General features: G+C 29.6%; 1 protein-coding gene across 1 annotated transcript in view; it reads right to left on the bottom strand.

Moving 5' to 3' along the window:
* Window positions 1-997: 997 nt before the first annotated feature.
* Window positions 998-17,413, bottom strand: part of LOC136089555 (vesicle-fusing ATPase-like) — a 34,881-nt gene continuing 18,465 nt past the window's right edge. Inside the window, 3 exon segments of the mRNA XM_065815606.1 lie at window positions 998-2,005; window positions 2,155-2,420; window positions 4,961-4,969. Of these exon segments, the coding sequence (XP_065671678.1) occupies window positions 998-2,005; window positions 2,155-2,420; window positions 4,961-4,969 (1,283 nt within the window).

Here is a 17,413-nt window from a genome sequence, read left to right as displayed (position 1 = left end):
TCATATTTTTAAAACATAAAATCGTTTATTGGTTAACACGCATATGAAGATAACAAAACTGTTACATAAAGGAAAAAAAAATCCACGAATAATGGATTTTAAACTTTAACATAATAGTTTAACTTTAACGAAAAGTGTTCGCTTGTGTATTTAACTAATATCAATTTTAAAGTAACTTGAAGACTTTATTTAAGAAATCAACTTAAAAAAGTTACATTATTAAAAACCTAATAACTCCAATATTAAAAAATTTATTTAAATCATTTAAACCATAAATAGCTTTCATATAAAAACCAAAAATATGAAAAATTAGAATTATATTTATTTTAAAAATTGACGTGGGAGTATATAGTAATATATGCAGTAAGTTAGTCATTAACTAATAGATAGACATCAACTATGATAAATATAAAGGAAATAAAGGGAAATTTTAAATTATCCCTTACACAAAAAACTATTCAATATGTTTTAGTAAATTGCCATACAAGAATAACTTAAGAATTCCTAAAAACATAATTTAATATATTCTGAGAAGCAAGTCTGATAAAAAATCGGACTACTTTCAATTACTATAAAAAAGAAAACAAAAAAAAACAAACAATTTACACATCGATCCCAAAACGGTTTTAGAAATTGAGGGGAAAAAACTACCAAGTTAATGAAAAATGATTGATAAAAAAAAAAACAACGTTATGAATGGGGGAAAAATTCAAAATTAATAAACGGAGACGGTTATTTTTCACTTCAGAAAACTTTCTAAAAAAGTCAAAAAAGCTCTTTTTTGCAAAAATACCCGTACTGTATTAACACATTTGTTACACTTCATTTTTCATCTCTTGACTGAATAGATATCTTTATAGATATTACCACATTGTTGGTCTAGTAAAGAAATAAACTTTACAACTTTAGAATTGCCAGATTGCTTTATTAAATTTTTATTAACAACATTGAGTTTTTAATAAAATTGACGCTTATAATTATTAAAACAATAAGTTATCTAGCGCTCAGTTTTATTAAAAACATTGGGTTCTCTAAGTATGTTTGTAATATATGTAACATCCCTTATTGCTGGAACATAGATAGTGGTATTAAAGCAGTCAAGTACTTGCAAACTTTGAAGAACATCTAAACTATTGCAAGTTGCTATAATCAATAGCTTGTTATTTTTTGGTGTCTTTTTTTTTGAAAACACAATTAACATTCGCAACACTAAATTAGAAAACCTCGGACCAATTGAAATATAATTGAACAATCCTTCAATGTCATCAACTGTAATGCTACTTAATTCAGACTTGTATGCATTATCGAAGAATTTTGTAATTCCTTGACACATGGAACTTTCAGAATAACAAGTCATATTTTCAAGAGAAATAACTTTTACGTAAGTAAAATTTGACAATTTATAAGCCAGGTGAGCTGCAAGTGCAGTTTTACCACTACCTGCAGGACCATGCAATAACAAACTGACCGGTGAAACCAAACAACCAGATTGAGCTTGTTTAATTAGTGACTTATTAACTTCAATAATACTGGAAATTGGATTGCCATATTCAAAAATACCAATGCCAAGGCAATGATCAGCATCGTCAGTTCCACTACCAAACGCTGGTTTAATGTCGCTTGCTGCAACATCAAAATCTGTTTTGGTAACCAATAAAGATTCTACTGCATTTGGGTGAATTTCTACTTTACCTTGACCTTGACTCACAAATTTATTCATAGCATTAGTAGTAGCAGCATGCACCAAACCTTCTATTTCTGCGCCACTGTAGTTCTTTATTTGAACAGATATTTGCTTAAGATCAACCTCTGAGTGAAGTTTCTTATGCTCTTGAAGTTTTAATGTGTGAATGTTGAGAATTTGCAATCTACCTTCTTCATTTGGAAGATTTATCTCCATCTATAATTCTAATCTTCCAGGTCTTAGCAACGCCTCATCAATAAGATCTTTACGGTTTGTCATTCCAATAATTAAAATATTGTTTAACTGTTGCACACCATCCATCTAAATAAATAAAATAAAGATCATGAAAAAGAAATAAAACATATTAGAAAAATTAGCAGTAAGTAAAAGTATTTATAAAACAACCGTTTATGAACTTTTGATTTTTCTATAAAATTTTCCTGATAAAAGAATTTAAATAATCATATAACCTTTGATAATAGCTGATAAACAACAGTATCAGCTACTCCAGAACTGCCTGTTGCAGTTCCTCGATGTTTACAAATGGCATCTATTTCATCAAAAATAATCATATGGAGTGGATTATAAACTCCTTTTTTTTTTCGATCAGCTTCTTCAAGCAGCATTCTTATATTTTTTTCAGACTCACCAACAAATCTATTTAAAATTTTAGGACCATTAATAATTTTTGGTTCTGAAGCATTAAACTTCAGTTTAATTAATGTTTTTCCAGTACCTTTATAAAATGAAGCAAAAATACGAATATGCATCAATATAAGAAATAACAAAAAATAAATAATAAATATGATAAATTATTTTTAAAGCACTTTTCAAAGAATTTGTATCAACTTATAAGTAAAACAACCTCTTTTAAAAATAAAAGAATCTAATAGCTGTCTCTGTTTTAAATATAACTTTATATAGCCCATAAACTCATTTATAAACATAATATTTTTAAGTCATTATTTAATGCATTTAACACAAAGTTATTCTTACTATTTAATAATAAAATAAAAGAATCTAATAGCTGTCTCTGTTTTAAATATACCTTCATATAGCCCACAAACTCATTTATAAATATAATAATTTTAAGTCATTATTTAATGCATTTAACACAAAGTTATTCTTACTATTTCAAAATAGCATTAAAAGTCAGATTTTAATTTTATTTACTCTTATAAAATATATAATAAGTAATTGAATATAAATTAGATCATTCTTTTTATATTCGTATTTATATACTTATTTTATATATCAATTTCATATTCAAAATTAATAATGAAATTATCTTGATTTAAATATTATATTATTAAATAGTTAATAACAAATTTTAAATCATTAATAATTTTTAAATTAGTATTATAAAATGCATAAGCATCAATAGGTGTCAAAATGGCCTTTAACTATGGGACTTTCTTTTTAAAATCTTTCAATTTTTTTTTAATGCTTTAACTTCTCTTTTTCAAAAATGTTCTTATTTTTAAACACATACATACATACCGTTTAACTTTAAATACATTTGAAAAAATAACAGAGCTCAGAGCTGTTAGTCCTTGGCGTTGCCTTAAGGCCAAAAATTGAGGCCTTGGCCTTGAAAATTTTGGCGTCGGCCTTAATTGTTTTAGGCCTGGTCTTAATAAAAAATACATATTTTCTTATTAATTTGGTTTAATTCTGCCCATAACTTTTGGTCTTGTTAACAACTATAATTCAGTTGAAAAGTTTTTGTCAACTCCGTTTCAAAAAAGACAATTTATAGTAAATCACTGATACATAAAACATGATTTAATGAGATCCAACACATATCTTTATGTGTAATATGTGTTTTTCTGGAAAGAAGTGAGGCAGTTTCTGGATTTATTTTACACAAAACAGCTGCTGAGCATGAAGCTAGATTTATGGTAGCTTAAAACTTAAAACCTTGAGGAACATCAGCATCAAAACTTTTATTTTTATCATCTCTTAACCAACTTAACACAAATCAATACGAGCAGCAGAAATAATTTGACTTGATTGAAAAAAGTTTTTAGCATTAACCAAAGCAACATTTATCTCAGCCTTCGAAAATACTGTTTCTTCCTCTAGAGTTAATAACTTTATGATTGGTTGAGTAAGCTTCATTGCCAAAATGTATAAAGCATCAAATATATGCAGCTTCAGTTTATGCAAAAAACTTTCTTCAATCAAGTCAATTGTTTCTGCTGCTCGTAATGATTTGGGTATGGTTAAAGAGATAATAAAAATAAAAGATTTTGATGCTGGAGTTCCTCAAGCTTTTAAACTTTAAGCTACCATCTAGCTTCATGCTCAGCAGCTGGTTTGTGTAAAATAAATCCAGAAGCTGCCTCACTTCTTTCCAGAAAAACAATGACATATTGACACAGATGTTTATAATTATTTCAAGGGAAAGTGTGAAGTTCCTAAGTTTTTTTGCAAAAAGATAAACTTTTTTTAGCCAAATCTTCTAATGGAGTTCCACTAACTTTGCACCATGGAAACTTTGATAACTGATCCATACTTTTTTAAACATTTTCATAATGCAATGGCGAGGCAGATTTGAATCTTGTATAAATAGATTTTAATTTTTTTTTTTTTTTTTTAGGTGCCCCAAGAAGTCCTTACGGTCTTGTCACAGAGCACCGCGGATGTGCATTTAACCAGGAAGTTCACGCCTCCTTCCTTACCGTGACGCGAAAATTTGTCCAGAGCTCGTTTCGAACCTGGATCTCCTGCTTCTAAAGCAAGCGCTCTAACCACTGCGCCACGGCCGCTTTTAATGGACCTTTGCTTTCTGTTTTAGTGATTGCATTTATAGCATGTAAAATATATTGATCTTGAGAATGATTTCTACGAAGAAGTCTTAACAAAGCTCGATTTAAAAATTCTTCTAAAATACTTATACAACCCTTATTACAACCAGTGTTATTTGCTGTTGTGTCAGCACAAATTCCATTTAGAAAGCTTACAATTATAACTTTTTTTATAACATTAAAACATGCCAGTGCTTGATTATATCCCTTCCCCGATGGACATTCAATGTATTTAAATCTAACATGTCTAATGTATTTAAATCCCAGTCTGGACTTGTAACAACAACAGCAAGACGTTTGTTTACTACAGAAATATAGTCTTTTTTTTTTTTTTTTTTTAATTTTTAGGTGCCCCAAGAAGTCCTAACGGTATTGTCACAGGGCACCGCGGGAGTGCATTTAACTAGAAAGTTCACGCCTCCTTCCTTACCGTGACGCGAAAATATGTCCAAAGCTCGTTTTGAACCTGGATCTCCTGCTTATAAAGCAGGCGCTCTAACCACTGCGCCACGGCCGCACTAAACTTCACTTAAAGCCGTAATTTTTTTTTATCAATCTGAAAAATTAAATTATCATTTTTACATTTTTTATTTTATTTTTTCCTTAATTTTTTCTGATTCACTTACATATAAATCTTTTCTTATTTTTTCTACTTTTGTCTTTGAAAGTTTTACTTTATGTTAACACAAAATGTTGATGTTTTTTAAATAAGTTCATCAATAGCCACTGTTACTGTCATTTTATTTCATTTTATGTTAGTTGATTGTTTTTCAATTTCATCATAGTTATTATATTGTTAAAATTTTCTAACAAAAATAACTTTTGATTTTATTAAAGCAATAGATATTTGATGAAAATTGTTTTTTTGTGGATAATTCTTCCTTTTGCTCAAACTTTCCTTTTGCAAACCTCTCTGTTGGAATAAACTTTTTGATATTTTTTGTCTATTTTGTCAATTATCATTTTTCTTGCTTGGTCTTCATAAGATAAAATATCGTATTATTTTGCATCTATGGATCGAATTCTATCTTTTTCAATTATTTCATAAAGTTTTGGGTGCCCAATGTCAAACAGTTCCTTTTCTAATGCCAAAAAAATTTTCATGCAGCTTTTGCGTTTCCATTTTTTTTTTGAACGATTTGATACCAGTTTCTTGTGATAATATATTAATTTGGGAGCATTTTTCCTAAAATAATTTAATAAACTTACATTTGTCTTTCAACTTAAATTTTTATATCAATAATTATCAATAAATATGTAATAAACTATAAAAATTATTTAAATCAATAGTTACTTATTACTTCTGGATCCAATTTGTGGTATACCACCCATAAGCCACGGTTTCCTAAGAGCAGAAACAACACATTTGGGTTGACATGTTTTATAATTACATAGCAGCTTGTGATTTATATCTAGAGAGCAAGAAATAATTTTGGTGTGTTTTTTATAATGATTATTTTTTTAAATTTAGTAATTTGCAGCAGTGATAAAAATATCTTAAAACGTTGCCTTTTGTAGACAAAATTCTGAAATCAATTTTGTGGGTTTGTCAAAATAAAAATATTCCAGTATTTGAACGTGTTGATATTGCCATTTTTAATTTGAAAAGTTATAATTGCAGCCCACTTCCAAAAAATTTATTATTGCGCGCTGTGGTTATAACTAAATATAGGTCCGGTAATTCAAATTTAAAAAAAAATATATAATTCCCTAACAATTACTAAATATATAATACTCAAACCCCTGGGGAGATCAGGAAGTTTAAAATTTTTCAAAACTTTTTTCAGGAAAAGTCTTGTAAAACAACACAGAATGGGAAAATAAGGTGGCAAAGTTGTAGTTTTCCCAACCTCTAAAATGGACCTGCCTACACTACACCACAACCGCGTGGTGGTGTAGTAGTAATTTAAATATATTAATACACTTTGGGGTTTAATGTTAATGGAAAAAAAATTTAATTATTTTTAAACATAAGCTGCCAGAACAAAATTTGGGTTCAAGTAGCCCCAATTTTGAACTTCAAACATAAATACAATAATTTTTATCAAAATAATAAAAATAAAAGACAAATATAATTGCTACGTTTTGTAGCAACTTTTTTATCTTTTTTGGTTGTCTGTACAGACAAAAGTTTTACACAAAATTTTTACCATTATTGTAGTTTCCTTTAGAAAAATTTTTTTGATCAGTTCTTGCAAAAAAATTTTACCCTTTTTTTTTTTTTATGTTACTTGATTTGAGTAAGTGTATAATTAACTTATTTACTTTCATACCAAATAATTCTATAAAAAAATGAACAAATAAACAAACCTTTTATTTTTTTGGGTTTAAGTAACCCCGGGTAGCCCAAGTAGTCCCACACGACGGTAATAATAGTAACAGGAAATTAATGTCTTCAACATTATCAAATCTAAACAAAAGCAAAAAAAATATTGTGAGTAAATAAAAGGCTATAATTATAAAACTAAAATCCATTAAATCATTTGGATTTAAACAATATAACAATTTTATGTATTGAGACATTAAACATTACAGTAAACATTGAAGCAAAATTATTGTACCAGTTGCGAGTGCTACTCACAGTTAGTATAACTATAAGTAACTTACATACACGCAATCTAGATGTTACATTTTTATAATACACAGCAATTTTATTTCTACTGAATTCCTAATACATTAAGAGTAATTCAAATTATCCTAGGCTCACCTAGTACTACATCTTTCAATTGAGCAAAATCTGGTAAACAAGAATTAGCATGCATAACTCATTAAGTTCGGTAACATTGTGTGATTAAAAACCAACACTCAAGAGGAAATGTAATTTGACCAAATAAGATGTAAAGTAACAAAATGTTATAAGGATAACATAACTAAATAAAAATAACTATTTTTTGTGGTAAATTATTGAATTGAGACGAAATTTTTATACATCAAATATAAAATAAAACATGATTAATAGCAAATGACAATGATAAATAATTTTTGTGCAACCACGTTACCTATTGTAATAAATTTGAGATGTAATGTAACTTAAAAATGTTTTAAAGGTAACCTTAATAAGCTTTTTGTACCTACAAAAAATAATATTTTTTACTTACCCCTTTAACTATTCCATGATTATATCATTGATCTCTTTAATTATTCCATGATTATTCTTCTCTCTAGTATTAGTTTTTTTATATAAAAGTTTTAAGTTTAAACCATGTAAAAAAATTTTTTTTAAATAGGGTACCAATATCAAACTCATTAACTTTCCTCCAGAACCCAGACTCAAAGACCTGGCTCAATAGAGTTCCAACACATGTTTCTACTGGTAAATCGAGGTAAAAGGGAAAAAATAAGAAGAAAGAAAACGTAAAATAAATTAGTTTAAGTAAAACTTATATTATGTATAAACTATATTTTTATATCTAGTTTAATGTAAATTTGGTGTCATGTTAAAATGATTATTTTGCAAGCAAGAATAGGTATGTCTAATCCCGCGTTTTACAAAACCGATTTTTGTGCTAAAATACTGTTCCACGTTTTTAGAACTTTGCGCGTTGGCAATATCGTAGGATGGTGTTTTGTAGCATATGGTTTCAGAATTGATATTAATAATGTTATGTATTTGCCAGTTAGTAAAAAAATTTTACAATCGTAATTAATAAAAGAAAAATTTACATGACTGGGGCTAGTAGAAGACAAAACTAGTCTTATCATTAAGCCCCGAAAAATGCATCATTATAAAATAACATTTTCAAAGAAAATGCAAAAAATAAATAAATATATAATAAATGTTTTGCAATATTTAGCTTTTAAACTTTCAAAATATTTAGTAATTTAAAGAGTTAAATTTAAGAATTGGTTAGTAAAGTAAGAAATTATAAATTAAAAAACATATTTTTAGCTGGTTCAATTTACAAATAATTATATTTGAGTTAATCTCAATTCTTTATGCTGATGTTGTTTTAATAAGTGTTAACAAGCAGTTATACGTGGAACTATAAGATTAATAAACACAACAAAAGATAAAAAAAATACAATAATTACAAATTACAATCTAAAGTTTGAAAAACTGCAATAACATTTATTTACAAGTTAATTAATTGTTAGTATTGTTCGTAAATAATATAGTAAAAAAATTATATAAAAATAGTAAAATATAGTGAAAATTTCAAAATTTATAAGAAATTTGATTCATTTTCAATTGCCATCAGCAATTGCTTAAGTTTTGTTTTGAATTGGTTTAGAGAATAAGTTGTTTTCAGTTTGTTATTTAATATCCCAGCAAACATGACAACGTTGAATCAACGTTGAAAACCGGTCGCAAAAGATGTTGCGGAAACGTTGACAAAGTAATCGATTTTGCAAAGATATGTAACGTTGTTTAATAGACGTTGATTAAACGTTATTGCGTAACGTTGAAAAAACGTTACTAAATGACGTTACAAAAGCGTCGCAACTAAACGTTGAAAAAGCGTTACATAAAAAGCGTTGAATAAACGTCGCAACTTAGCGTTGAAAAAACGTTACCTAAAAAGCGTTGCATAAACGCTGTTAAAGCAGTCTATTTTGCAAGGATTTGTAACGTTCCCCTATAACATTTTAAAGTTATGTTACGTCTTAATCGGTTACAATTGGTAACAAGGTTACATTCTCTAACTTTTAATTAAATATTAAGTAAATAAACTTGATAATGCAGTAAATGTTTGTTTTATATTGCCGTGTTGCTAAAAATCATCTTTTATTTTATTTTTATTGTAAAATAGCTTCGTCTCAATTGGTTACTTTGTCACGAAAAAAAAAAAATTCTCAATTCGCAACGTTTCGTCTCAATTAGTTTTCTTTTTAACTATATAAAGTGTAACCAAATAAGACGTAACGTAACGTTACTAAATATAGATTCGAGACGTAACTAAACTACGTGACGTAAATGGATTTTTTTAACGTTACATTAAGTCTTAATTGGTTACACTCTAACAAGTATCAAGATAGACGTAAGGAAACGTAAAATAAATTAAATTTGTGACGCGTAAAATTCGCAAATTGGTTTGGTGGTTTATTCTCCTCCAGCTAATTGCCATACGGAGACCACTATACCATGGCACGCAGAGACATGTTCAGCCCCTAGTAGGGGAGCGTCATTACCGCTCTACGGCCAAGAGTAGAGTGAGTTTTGGAAGAACGAAGATATGTTAGAATGAAAGATAGAAGAAGTCGGGTTAGAAAGATAGCATAAAGAAAAGCGGACAGAAATTGCACACGATGTTAGAGGGTGCAATCGGTCGAAAAACTGCTGAAATTAAGTTAACCTAATGACAGCAATTTTTTTTTTTTTTTTATTTTTTTTTTTTTTATTATTATATCTAGTCCAAGGCCCTAGAGGGCAGAAAATATTTTATATTTTTTGTTTTTGTCATATTATTTTATATTTTTATTTTATTATGTTATTTTTATATTTTTATTCGTATTTTTATTTATATATTTTTGTTTGGTTATCAAGTGTTAATAAAGTAACTCTTGGATGTGACATTTTAACCTTATAACGGTTTTGTTTATATTTATTTGTTTTTTGATAATTATTTTAGTCATTATTATTAATATTATTGTTTATTTGTTATTTTTTAATGGTTTTGCTATGACCTAGAACGAAAAAACGATGAACGAAAAAACGAAAAAACGAAAAAGCGAAATATCGAAAAATGTCGAGATCATAAAACCATATTTTAGAAACTAAATCGTAATTCTTTATTGCTATCTTTACTAAGAACGTTATTAATTGAAAAGGTTTCATGAAAGCCTCTAATGTTATTTTGTCTTAGGTATTTATTGTATTTAAGTGACCATAGATATTTTATTTCTTTTTTTATACTTTCTATTATTTTTATTGATGGTATTTTTTTATTTTCTTTAGTTAATGAGTTCCTGGCTCTCCATAATTCAGTGGTAATGATATTCGTAATTGTAGTTATAATTTTAGCTACGTTACTTTGTTTGGAGAGATCTTCTATATTGATTTGGAAAAGTGCATGAACGATGTTAAATTTTTTCGTTGGTAGTAGACCCTCGTATATTCCTCGGAAGGCTCTCCACACGCTTCTGGCTTTCCTACATGATATAAAGGTGTGTAAAGTGTTTTCAGTTTGATTGCATTCTTTGCATTTATTGTCTCCTCTTCCTCTGTTTTTACGCCAATTTTGTAGCTTCTCAAGTGTTGGTAAGCTGTCAGTAAGTATTCTCCGTTGTGTGTTTTGACATGGTCCTTGGGCGTAGGAGTTGAAAGACCGTTTCCAGATAGTTTTCCAAGGTAAACTTCTCTGCAATTTCACCTCCCACATATTTTCGATTTTTTTGATGTTGGCATTTTCTCCGGCTTTAAGTATGTGATTGTATATGCTTTTTGTTTTCTTATTTGGTAACGTGAATATTTTGTCGTCAAGTTTTAATTTTTTAATTACATCTGCATAGTAGAAAGGGATACTGTTTAGTGATTTCGGAAATTTCTTTGATGTAAGAAATTGCCATTGTGGATATTTTTCATTTGCAAAGTTGGTTAGAGGGTAAGCGAGAAAATAGTTTTGTAAATAGTATAGATGGTGAGGATTTTCACATTTTTTGATGCTAAGTGTATGCTTTAGACGAAGGGATAAGCTTTGTTTTTCAACATCTAGTATTGCTAGCCCTCCTTTGTCAGTTGGGAGATAAAAAATGTCTCTTTTGATTGGTTCTGCATGTTGGCTTTGCCATAAATATTTAGATGTTTCTTTTTTAATTTTTTTGGATGAGGTTTCAGATATTGGGAATATATTGGCTATGAACCAAATTTTAGAAAGAGCGAGGGTATTCATGAATATCGCCTTGCATCTCAGAAATACGTTCCTATATTTGAAGTTTTTGACTTTTATAGTATATTTATTTATTGCTTTCGACCAGTTTATGATGGATGAGTATGCCAGATCTGTATGGAAGAATGTACCTAATATGTTTAGGCCAGTTGTGTTGGTCCAGACAATATTGTAATTTTTTTGGTTTAGTGTTTTAATTGTGTTTTCGTATTCCATGTAATTGAAACCTCCTAAGGCTAAAGCTTTTGTTTTGGTCTTGTTTATGTTTGAGGCAGATACTTCTTCAAAGAGATTTAGTACTTTAAAGATTTCTGATATAGAGTTAGTATCTCTTGCAAACATGACTGTGTCATCTGCGTATTGCATTAGTTTTAAATTTGTTTTGCTACCTGGAAGTGGTATTCCATCTATTTTGGTGTTGTTTCGAGTTTCGTTGGCTAGAGGTTCTACAGCTAAACAGTAGAGCATTAGTGAGATAGGATCTCCTTGTCTAACACCTCTGCTGACATCAAAGGGAGTGCTCATAATTCCATTGTTAAGGATTATTGACTGATTGTTTTTAAGTGTATTTTTAATGGCATTGACAAAATTGTCTCCAAGATTAAACTTCTCCAGAGTAGAGAAGATAAAGTTTTGGTCAATTTTGTCGAATGCTTTTTCTTGGTCTATTGTTATGAGTAGGGCTTTTAAATTTTTTTCATTGGTGTAGTGAATCAAATCCCTAGCGAGGAATATATTGCTAAAGATATTGCGGCCTGGAACAGAGCAGGTCTGAGAGGATCCAATGATGATGTTTAACACTCTGGATAGTCTGATTGCAAGAGCTTTTGTTATGACTTTGTAGTCAGCACAAAGGAGTGAAATTGGTCGCCAGTTTTTAAGCTCTGACAGGTCTCCACCTTTCGGAAGAAGACTTATCAGGGCTGTTCTCTGTGACCAGGATAACTCGCCGTGTTTTTCAAAGATGTTCAGGTTAGCAATCTTGGTTAGTTCGTCTCCATAGATATCCCAATACTCTTGATATAGTTCGGCTGGTAGGCCGTCTATGCCTGGTGTTTTTCCTTTATTTAAAAGTTTTGCAGCATTGTAGAGCTCTGAATTGGTGAAATAGTTGTTCAGATCCTTGTTTTGGTCTTCACTCAGGGTTGTGTTTATGTTGTTAAGATACTTTTTTTGTTTTTCTTGGTTTAACCGCGGACTTTCATAGAGTGTTTTGTAGAAATTTCTTATTATGCTAAGGATTTTATTTGGGTCGGTATAGAGAGTTTCACCCTCTTTTATTTCTTTGATTGTTTTTTTGTTTTGATTTTGTTTTTCGAGATGAAATAGCATTTTTGAGGGTCTTTCTCCGTCTTCGATAATTTGTTGTTTTGTTCTCACAAAGACACCGTTATTTAATATTAGCTCTTTTAGTTTAGTTTTTAGTGTATTAATTTTATTTATATCTTTAGGTCTTTTTTTCTTTTCAGTCTCTAGCTCTTGCTCAACGCTGAGTTTTTGCTGTTTTGCATTTTTTTGTTTAAGGGATGAGAAGTATATTGCTTTTTCTTTAATATTTGTTTTAACTATGTCCCACCATTGGTTGTGATTGGCATAATTATATTTTAAGGTTTTTAACATTTCAAAGTCCTTTTTTAGCTCTTTCTTAAATAAGGGGTCATTAAGAAGATTGATGTTGAGGTGCCAATAACCCTGACCTCTTTTGTTGGTTGGCTTTATAAAGTGTTGACTAAGAAATGCTTTGTGGTCGCTTAAGTGTGTGTTTATGATTTTGCATGTTGGTTTGTCTTCTTCTCTTAAGTTTGTATATATTCTGTCTATACGACTTCTATAGGACTTGTCGCTTTTCTCATATGAGAATTCTCGCCTTAAAGGATTTAGAGTCCTATATACGTCTTTTAGGTTGTACTTTTCGGATAGATTTTTTAGATTTTTTTTACCCAGGGTATTGTTTTTGTTTAAAAGATCACCACCGTCTCTGTCGAGTTGTGGGTCCTCTACCATATTGAAGTCACCTAATAGAAACATCATATCACAGATTTTAGTGTGTCTATCTAATTGCTCAAAAAAGGATTCTTTTTCTTGGGGGTTATTTGGCCCATAGATATTTATAATTCTTATTTTAGTTTTGTATAAGGTTATGGTTGCAGCAATAATTCTGCCGTTGTTATCATAAGTACATTCTTTAAACGTTGTGTCTTTTCCTGAGAGAATCGCTACACCTCGCTCTCTAGTTGTTCCGTTGTTCCATATCGACGATCCCCCAGTTTTATTTTTCCACTCTTCTGCCCAGTTTTCAGTTTTTTCTGGAGAGCCGTGGGTTTCTTGAATGCATGATACGTCACATCCTACTGTGCTTAAGAAGTTAAAAATATTGTACCGTTTCTGGTCATCATTTAGACCATTTACATTTAAAGTAATTATTCGTACAGCCATTTCTATTTTGTATTTTTATTTGATTTTTAATTTTATATTTTTATTTGTTTATTTTTATTTGTTTTTTTTTTTTGTTTTGTATTTTTATTTTTGTTTTATTATTTTTATTATATATATATATTTTTTAAATGCCCACTAACTCTTTTCAGATGTTAGTGTTAGCATGTTTAAACGTTTTGAGTCTGTAAGTTTGTTTTCTTCTAAACTAGTTTTTCTTTTTTTATTCTTATCGTGGTTTTCCACCTTATTCCATTGGTTCGGGTTTTCATCTATTGGATCCATTGGGCTTTCAGAGTCCTGACCGTCATCCTCCATTAGATTATTTGGAACAATTCCCTGTTGGTTTTTAGAAGGTTCTTTACTCTGTATGGATTGTTCCATAGTTTTTGCATCTATTATGTTAACTGTTATATTTTTTAGTTCATTTGCTGACAAAGGGGTTACATTACATTGTGCTGTTGCAGAATCTGCAACGTTTTCATCTCTAGCTATTTCCACATTACTGTTGAGACCTTCACTAGTTAGATGTATGTTTGTTTCGTTATCTTTATCATCTTTCTTTTCAATTTGGTTTTTTTTCTTGGGTGTATACCCAGTTTGCCCAGTATGAATTACTTTAACACGGTATCCTTTTAGATTTATTTTAATTGGTATTGGTTTGGGCATGTCTTCCAAAACGACTAAAACAATACCAGTGTTGTATTTTATTTTATTTTTTGTTGATTCTTTTATTAAAGGTCTTGTGGATATATGCTTACCATATCCAAGGGTTTCTAGCTCTTTACCAACACCAATATCAGTGCACTCAAGGGGAAGCCCGAAGATTGAGATTGTTCTCCTTGGGGTTGCTGGTGTTCTGTTAGGTTTTGACCCATAAAGGCGATAGTGCTGCCCTTTAATATTTAGTCCTCTTTCAAGGAGGATATTTTTAGATGAGTCTGTTTTCATTAATATCTCGGCCATGTATCCCTTACGAATAATTTGAAGTCCTTCGAGATGAATGTCCAGACCTTGTTCTTCTAAAGTTTCAAATATATCTCCTACATCGCACGGGGTATTTAAGGAACATAGCAGAGTATTTTTCAGTGGTTTTAAATGATTATTTTCGCCTGTAGCGACTTGAGCATAGCTCTTAGTGGAAAAAGATTCTCCTAAGAGAGTATCAACATTAAAAATTTTATCCATGTTAACCATCTAAAACCTAAGAGTTTTAGGAAGGCAACCCGTGGCTGGGGCACGGTTAAAATAAAATCCTATACTAACCTACAAAAACTATACTTCACTATACTAAAGGCCAGTAGACCAATAATTATAAAAGCTGTCTCGCGCTAAAACCAGTAGATCTTAGCCATTAGGCCGAGAAGCGATCGAGAAGACGAGAAGCGACCGAGAGGACGTTTAGAGGACGAGAAGCGACCGAGAGGACCATTAGGACGAGAAGCGACCGAGAAGCGAATGACAGCAATTCTACGCATGAATTAATTTTAATTAATACGTAATATCTCGTGTCGTTAAGTTACAGTAAATCAGATAAATATAAGGAATTAGATTGCTTGTGGGTTAGTTTTTTTTTTTAATACTTTTTTTTATTACAATGGTCTGGAAAAATGCATTCAGGGCATTTACAATATTGTTAATTCAACAAATTTGTTAAATACTGTAATTCATTTATGAGTTATGGTATTCAACGATACATTTGTTAAGACATAAGTAACTAAAAAAAGTTTTAGAAAAATATTTTTTTGTTAAAAAATTCAAATCGCAAAGTTGCAAATAGTTAATTGCAACTTCGCGAATCGAAACGTTGAAAAAATTAGAAATAATTTTTTGTATATTGTTAAAAGTTTAATAAAATACCAGTATGGTTTTTTTTAACTTATAAATATTAATTAAAAAAAAAACCATGACACTTATAATTATAACAGTGCACTTTTAATAAGTGTAAACTAAGACGCAACATAACGTCAAAAAAATCTATAGGTATTTTAAATGCGTCTAACATTTATATTATATAAAGTAACATCACGTTTTATTTGATCAAAAGCTTTTAAATTTATAAGTTTAGAAAATAATCTTTGTTTAATAAAACCCACAAGCAATCCAATGTAATTATTATATATATACTTAATTTTTTCTTTACACAAAATAGATCTTGAATAATTCTTGCTTCTTATAAAATAGCTTCTTATAAGATATTACGTATTAATTAAAATTAATTTATACGTAAAATTGCTGTCATTAGGTTAACCTAATTTCAGCATGTTTTCCACCGATTGCACCCTCTAACATCGTGTGCAATTTCTGTCCGCTTTTCTTTATGCTATCTTTCTAACCCGACTTCTTCTATCTTTCATTCTAACATATCTTCGTTCTTCCAAAACTCACTCTACTCTTGGCCGTAGAGCGGTAATGACGCTCCCCTACTAGGGGCTGAACATGTCTCTGCGTGCCATGGTATAGTGGTCTCCGTATGGCAATTAGCTGGAGGAGAATAAACCACCATACCAATTCTTATAAAATAGCTAAATCAGATTGCAGGTGGGTTTTATTTGAAATGAAACTTTTTTTAAGTCTTATAAACGGCGTAAATCGTTATTAATTCCGAAGACGGCATATTAAAACATTTTTAATACTCAAGTTTTTTTTGCAACTTTTTTGATTAAAACTTAGATTTCAATGCGGTAGAAAAGTATTATTTTGAGGTACATGAAACAATACACAGTTGATGTATGAAGACTCCATTGCGCCTGTACCTTATATTTATATCTGTAAATGGCGTAAACACAATTTGGGGGAAGGGGGTAATCAGGGGTCAATTATATAAGAAAGAAGACACTAAACTAAAAAAAAAATAGGTACGTTAAAAGCGCAGGTTCTTTTATTGAGGATGAGGGTACTAAAAATGGGGGAGGGGAAGAAGGATTGAAATAAAAGCGTACGTATTTAATGAACGACTCCTAATTAGAAATACATTTATACATATACAATTAGCAATGATAGTTAAAATTATGCTTGCAATTTTCGGCTTTTAAATTAGGCATAAGGGGTGTTCAAAAATTTTTTATTATAAAACGAAAATACACAAGAAATCCAATATGGAGCGAATATGAAAAAAACACGATTACAAAAAAAAAAATTCTAAAAATATTGACATTTACTTTGTGCTCAAGCAGCAAAAAACCCCAGAAAATGCGCTAAATATTTTCTGAAAACAAAATTTTTTATGTGATAATGACCCAAATTTTTTTTAGATTGTTATGTATTCCGGTTTTTTCATAAATGTTGTTTAAGTTAAAAAAAAAGGTTTACGAAAAAAAAAACTATGGGCAAATACGCAATAAAGTTTTATTTTTTTGACTAAATTTTGCGAAACTTTATTTTATTTTAAACAACAAATACGAAGAAACCAGAAAACACAATAATCTAAAAAAGAAATTGGACCATTATTATCACATTAGCATTTTTTTTTTACAAATATTGAGATTTACCTTGCGCTCAAAGTCAAATAATTTGGGGACAATTTGGGACAATTTGTTTTGCCGCTAAATTTATTTATTTTGTCAAAAAAAGTTTTACTGTTGTGCTAATGTGATTTCAATAATTATATAATTGGCTAAATGTTTTTTTTTTTTTTTACCGATTCTATTCCTTTAAAG

Source organism: Hydra vulgaris, chromosome 13, assembly GCF_038396675.1.
Source record: "Hydra vulgaris chromosome 13, alternate assembly HydraT2T_AEP".
Taxonomy (NCBI): domain Eukaryota; kingdom Metazoa; phylum Cnidaria; class Hydrozoa; order Anthoathecata; family Hydridae; genus Hydra; species Hydra vulgaris.
Note: the sequence above shows the minus strand (reverse complement) of the source record. Positions and strands in the feature narration are given on the sequence as shown.